Raw genomic sequence first — 6876 nt, 5'->3', positions numbered from 1 at the left:
GATGTAGTATCAGACGTAACTGATTTAGGTTAAATCAGTTTATTGACCTTTTGTCCCAGATCCCCTCCAGATTCAAGTTAACTCACAGACACACACAACCTCTCTCTTTCCCTCAAAACAGCTACATTCTCACACTCATGCCTCAAACACACACCTCACACATACAGAGTTCCACCCTCTCAGGGTCTCTTAAAGGGCTTTTGCCCACAGCACTGCAGAACTCTGCTCACAGCACTTTTATGCACTCACCACCTTAGAAAAGGTGGGGGTTGAGGTGGATCATGTCAAAGTGGGACATGTACATTCACACATGGGTCATCAGATGACCTACTTCCTCAACTATAACACAGAACTATATGAGCCAAGCCCTAATTTCCACCATTACAGTCTCCTCCTTGGAAACGTTTATGGGTCACCATCTTAAGGTATGACCACACACAGCACAAGGGGTTCACTACTATGCCCATCCATTACGGCAACCTTGTGCCTCATTTTGGAGAGGGACTTCTCCAGGACTATGGACACTTATTGGCTCAACATTAACCTTTAAATAATTTTAACTATTCATTTAACAACTTAGCCATTCATTTCTCCATACACATAATCATCATACATATCTTGCCTCTGTAAAAATTCTTCCTTCAGTTTACTCCTCATTTGTTTCTACTCTTACCATTTGGTACATATACATCAATCTTATCTTCATTCTACACATCCACCACAGCATACTCACTCTCACGATTCCCAAGCATAGTTGTAAAAATGTTTCCCACCACTGGTGGTCAGCAGTCTTTGCAACTCTGTCCAGAATTTTTACAATCTCAGTATTATTGTGTATGACTGCAATATACATTCATTCTACCTTTTCAACATTGGCTTGGATTATTTGACTCCATCATGCAGAATCATTCTTTTTAAAAGTGCTAGGTCCATACCTATATGTGTTGGCAATAATTCAGCATAAGCAGTAAAATTCTCTACAATGGAAAAATTATAAATTGTTGGGACAGACATGTCCACATCACACCCATGAATGTCATCAGTATGATGGCTCATGTTCATCCTGGAGTCAACAAGGGCTCCAAGATCCCTTTCTGCCATCGTGTTAACAAGAAGGGTGTTTCCCAGCCTATCGGTGTGTTGCTGGTTCCTTCTCCCTAGCTGCAGTACCTTACACTTGTCTGCGTTGAATTCCATCCTATTTTCATCCGGCCACCTTTGTAATATGTCTGGATCTAGCTGCATTCTGTCCCTCTCCTCCACCATGCCCACCTCACCTCACAACTTGGTGTCATCAGTGAATTTGAATGGTGTGCATTCCACATCCAGATTACTGATAAAGATGTTAAATTGTACAGGCCCCAGGATCGAGCCTTGGGGGACTCCACTGCCCACACCTCTCCAGGACAAAAATGACCCATTCACCACCACTTTCTGGGTGCAACCATCTAGACAATTTGCCACCCATCTAACTGTGTAGGTATCAGTGCCACAGTCACCAAGTTTTTTTAAGAGAATGTGGTGGGAAACCATGTCATAGGCCTTCCTAAATTCCAGGAAGATGACATTCACCCCAACACCCTCATCCAGGGACTTTGTGACCTGATGATAGAAAGAAACCAGGTTGGTCAGGCATGAACTGCCCTCAGTGAACCCATGTTGGTTGCCCCTGAGCATTAGGTCCCCTCTTGGGCCCTTGCAGATGTGCTCCTTGATAATTTTCTCAAAGGTCTTCCCAAAGGGCTGAGGTAAGGCTGACTGGCCTATAATTGCCAGGGTTCTCCTTTCTCCCCTTCTTGTAAATGGGGACCACATTGGCCCTTTTTCAATCCTCTGATACCTGGCCAGTGCCCCATGAATGCTCATAGAGCCAGGGCAGGGGCCCTACTATGACCCCTGCCAATTCCCTCAGCACCCTCAGGTGAAGAGCAGCTGGACCTACTGATTTTAAACACATCCAGCCCCTCCAAAAGTTCCCTAACTAGGTTGTCTCTGACCCTAGGCATGGCAGTGACTCCTCTGGATCCAAAGAATATAGAGGCAAAGAATTTGTTAAAGAGGTCATCTTTTTTTCTTTTGCTGCAGTCACTAGATTGCCAGACCTATCCTGTAGGGGCCCCACGTTACCAGGTGCCTTCTTACTTCCTATGTGTTTGAAAAATGACTTTCTATTATCCTTAATTCTGATTGCTAGCCTAGCTCCATCTCTGCCTTGGCCTTCCTAACAGCCTCCCTGAAGTCCTGAACAATGGAGGTGTAATGCTCCTTGGTGATAGCCCCTTGCTTCCACTGTTTGCACAACTCCTTTTTTGCCCTCAGGCATCCCTGGATTTCTTTGCTGAGCCATGGGGGCTTCTTAGCATTCCTGCCCCCCTTGGTACACATTGGGACTGACTCCCTTTGAGCGCAGATCATGCAAGACCAGTATCATTTTGTGACTTTTCTAGAGCTCTGATAACCAGTAATTCCTCCAGTTGGTTCATTTTTTGGCCAATTTTTGGGGAGGACTTTTGCGATGTTGACTGCTTGTCTTCCCAATTCAGACAATGAGGTAGTGATAGGTCTATGTAGCTCTCTTAACTTCTGAGCAACTTTAGACAGCTTATTCATCACCACCTCTGTGTTGGCAGTGTTGATAATTCTGAGTCCTGTACCTATACCACTTCCCACGTCTCGGGGCTTTCTGAATGTTCTATCTAGTTCAATGACTTTCTTTACCCAATTTACCCATCCTTCAATTAAAGTAGGGATATTATGAGTCAGGCTGGATAGGCAATATACTAGCTGCGTCTAGTTTTAATTTTGTTTTTTGATTGCCATAGATTGATTCTGTAATCAATTATCTTTCAATACTTGGTTGAATGTAAGATATACCCACATCAAAAATCACCAGGGTTGGTTCTACATTAATCCAAAAGAAATCTTCAAAATTATTGGTTTGCATCAGCCACTACCATCCTGTATGGTTTATATTGACTCCTACAGTCCATTTTCCATAGATCAAACCTGATCAACACTTTTGTATAATTTCTAAACATTTCATCATTAACATAGGTCACCCAACTACTATTAAAATCATGACTGCCATTATCAAGGGTACCTTTTCCAAATCATAGCCAATAACAGTGATCAAATATTTCTTAAACAATGGGTCAACCAAAACTATTGGATATTCATTAATCACTGTATATTTGACATAAATTATATAAGAATAATGATTAATTATTTGCTTTGGTACCATCCAGGTGACACATGATTTAATAGCAGTATTAGTAGACTTGACACTTCTACGTTCTCCTGATATTAACCTAATATCCATTGACACTCTATTGACATATTTTACAGTTCCACAGGTTACAACCAACAGACCCTTTGTAGTGGCTGACCATGCACATACATGTTCTAATTTACAGCGCTTAATGAGCTGTCTATATCATTGTACCGATCCATTTACAGTTTGCCGCCAAGCTTGATAAATAGATATTCCAGATTTGTCATTTCCATTGTCAAATTGTAACATTAACTCTGGTTTGGGTAATTCTAGCTTTGGAATTCCTCCAATACTTAATTTATCATAAAGTCTGCTTATGATCTTTTTCAATGTAATGTCCCATATAATTCTTGACAGCACGATGTCTTTGGTGGTAACTGAGGACAATAATATCACGGCTTTCCATCTTCGTCTTGGAAAGCGGCTGATCAAGACCCTCATGTCCCATACAGACCATAGAATCATCGAGGTCATCATATAACTGGTAATCATGCTCATTCTCATTATTCTTCCTTGCTGATATCTCGCGACAATGGGACCCAATGTTGGAATTACTCTATTTAGAATGCGATAATCTATGGTGCATCTCCATGTGACTCCATCAGCTTTTCTCACTGGCCACACTGGTGCATTACACTTTAATTGTGTCTCCATATGACAGGAGTATCACTACTGGAGCCTTTCTACTGGTGACTCCGCCCTCCTGTTATGGGCCAACCTCCTGCTTACTCACCTGCCACACCTTGATCTTAATTGATTAATTGGTTGATGTAATTAGCAAGAGGCTGCCCACTTTATGCACCCCAGTGCCAGGGGGCGCTATCTGCGGCGCCTTTTCCTTCCCTACACTGCAGCCCAAGCCTTGCAGATGGTACCAATGTGGTTTCAACCTGGGCCCTGCTCTGATTTGGCCCTCTCCTTTACCTCCTTGGGGCTTCTCACTGCCCCCCTTGCTCTGGGGCTTCTCGCTCCTCACGGCCCTCTCTCCGGGCTTCTCACTGCCCCCCTTGCTTGGGGCTTCTCACTGCCCCCTTGCTCTGGGACTGGGGTCAATGCACCCCAAATGCTGCACCTTCTCTGGTGCCAGGGTCCCCACGCTACTGTGGGGCCCCTATGAGGCCTTCTCCAACCCCTAATAGCCTCACCCAGTCCTCCGGTTAAAACGGCGAACACAAAAACACAAAGCCCCTGGGCTATAACATAAAAAGCTAGACCGTCTGGCCAAACAACATTCAATCCCTAACACGAAAACACTCCAACCCCCAGCAGCAACCAGAGGCTGCTCACGCAGTCAGGGTTCTTCCCTCTGTCTGCACTGGCCAAGCTCTGCCTCCCTTGTCCTCCAGAGGGGAACTGCCCTCCTGGCCTCCCGCCTGGGCTTATATGGGCCAGGTCCTGCCTCTTCCTGTCAGCTGGCTCCCCAGTGGTTGTCCTGGCAACCAGCACCTCTTACTCCAGCTGCTCTGGTAACTGGCATCTGGGCCCCCCTCTTCTTGCCACTAGGGGTCTCTCCTGAGCTGTTTTCTGCTCTCAGGCGCAGGGCACCTGAGTGCTCTGCAACACTCCATAATTACTCCCTGTTCTGACAATGCCATGATAGTTTTCTTAATATCTTTTTCAGCTTCATGTGGATATAGATATTGTCATTATGGCACAGGATCAGGACCTGTTATCAATATGTCAGCTAAGACGCATTGAAACTTATGCTTTGCCCATACATTCAGAAATTCCAAACACATTTTCACAAACTCTTCTGGTAGGTCTACAGGTAAACATAGATCTTATTTTGCCTTTAGGACTGTACATCAATGTTTCACTGGAATCTGTGCAATCTTATTTCCTTCTGTTTCAGGTGGTGAGGTCTTCTGGTCTGGTACACGCATGGTCCACAGACAATGATTTGGATAGTCAATTATTACCCTAAATTCTCCAAGGATTCCACTGCCAATTATTCCTATCCCAGACAATTTGGCAAGACCAAATGAAGCCCTTCCTGATTTATTTCCAATCCAAAATTTCTTTACTTTGGAGAATCCAATTTGGGAATGTGCTCCATTGAATCCCTCAAGGGTTTTCCATGTCCTTGGTATCCAGTTTTGGAACAGTACAGTTTCATCTGAAAAAAGTGAAAATGTGACACCAGTATCAATCAACATTGTGGCTTCGTGCCTCAGCATTTTCTTCCCATGCAGGGATATTGCCTGTATGCTGGGTCAACCCAACTCATCAATCTTCATATTTACCAATTTCACCAAATTTAGAGAGAAATCCAAATGAGCCAAACATCTGGTTCTGGAGTGGTGGTCAGAAAATGCTGGGCTGTCCTAATCTGATAGAATTTTGCAAGTGGCAACCAGGGGCAGAGGGGAGCCCTTGTGGTAAGATTTGCCAGATCCTTGCTCGCATTCCACCTTAGCAAGGACCTCATGCAACCTTGTGGTACTTGCACAATCAATCATATCAAAGTCATGATACTTCAATGCTTCCTTAAATAGGAGCCATCTTAAGGTCAGCACTGGAGTCCCCTGGGCATTGAAGCTCCTTCAGGAATTATGACTGTCCCTATTGGCATAATCTGACTCTTTACCAGAGCTGAACTGGTGGTGATCCTTTTTTTCCTCTTTGAAGGTCACTTTGGAGTTCTTGGAAGGTTTCTTTCTGTATTCATTGCCATCATCATATCTGTTACATTCTTGGTATTTAGGTTGTCTTTGGGGACTATTCTTCATAGTTTCATAGTTGGTAGGGTTGGAAGACCCCAGGCAGATCATCAAGTCTGACCCCATGCCATGGGCAGGAAAGAATTCTGGAGTCAAATGACCCCAGCTAGGTTATGTAGCCTCCTTTTGAAGAACCCCAGGGTAAGAGCGAGCACCGCTTCCCTTGGAAGTTGGTGCCAGATCCTAGGCACCCTGACTGAAGTAGTGCCTCCTGATGTCTAGCCTAAATCTACTCTCGGTCAACTTATGGCCATTATTCCTTAAATCTAGCTCCAATTTCCACCATTACAGTGCTTTTCCCTCCTGGGAGGGCTGGAAGGCCAGGCCCCAGTGGCAGCAAGGACCACTGGTTCTCACTGGGGAGCCAGCATTTTATTTTTATTAAGCTACCTTTTATTTTTTTTTGGTTGATTTCCTGGGCAATCATGGAAAATACCATTTTTCATAAAGATCACTTTTTTTTGCAGTTTCTGCAAAAATTGCAAAACCATGTATTAAGTAGATCCCTAGTTATAGTTGATGATATTCTAGCGATCTGGATGTGAGTCACTGACTCCTTGACATTATAATGTTTAATTTACATTGCAGTAGTCATGTCAATGCGGTCAATAGACTAGGAGTCTCAATCAATGTCACCACTAGTGTTCACTACAAGAGCTGTACTAGCCCCATATGGCTCTGAAAGCCCTAATACATTATTTTTCATAGTTAAGAGATATGTTTTCCATCTGAGCTTCTAATTCCTTACATCTGAAAACTAAAGGAAGTATTAAGAAAGAGACAGGTGGATCGGGCCCCAAATGAACACACTGAGGAACAGGCTGATCTTAGAACCTAAGTCTGCTCATCCCTGATAGTATCACAGTACTGTAGTAAATCTGGTGA

At 43.9% G+C, this 6876-nt stretch overlaps 1 protein-coding gene across 1 annotated transcript in view; it reads right to left on the bottom strand.

Moving 5' to 3' along the window:
- Positions 1 to 6000, bottom strand: part of HTR1B (5-hydroxytryptamine receptor 1B) — a 65572-nt gene extending 59572 nt beyond the window's left edge. The window contains exons 1-2 of the mRNA XM_019520328.1: positions 5859 to 6000; positions 5191 to 5387 (exon numbers count right to left, since the gene is read on the bottom strand). Of these exons, the coding sequence (XP_019375873.1) occupies positions 5191 to 5387; positions 5859 to 6000 (339 nt within the window). The remainder of the gene's footprint in view (positions 1 to 5190; positions 5388 to 5858) is intronic.
- Between the last annotated feature and the right edge of the window lie 876 nt (positions 6001 to 6876).

The sequence above is a fragment of the Gavialis gangeticus genome, unplaced genomic scaffold, assembly GCF_001723915.1.
Source record: "Gavialis gangeticus isolate Ggan-Ray unplaced genomic scaffold, GavGan_comp1, whole genome shotgun sequence".
Lineage (NCBI taxonomy): Eukaryota > Metazoa > Chordata > Crocodylia > Gavialidae > Gavialis > Gavialis gangeticus.
This window is presented reverse-complemented; position numbering and strand designations above follow the sequence as displayed.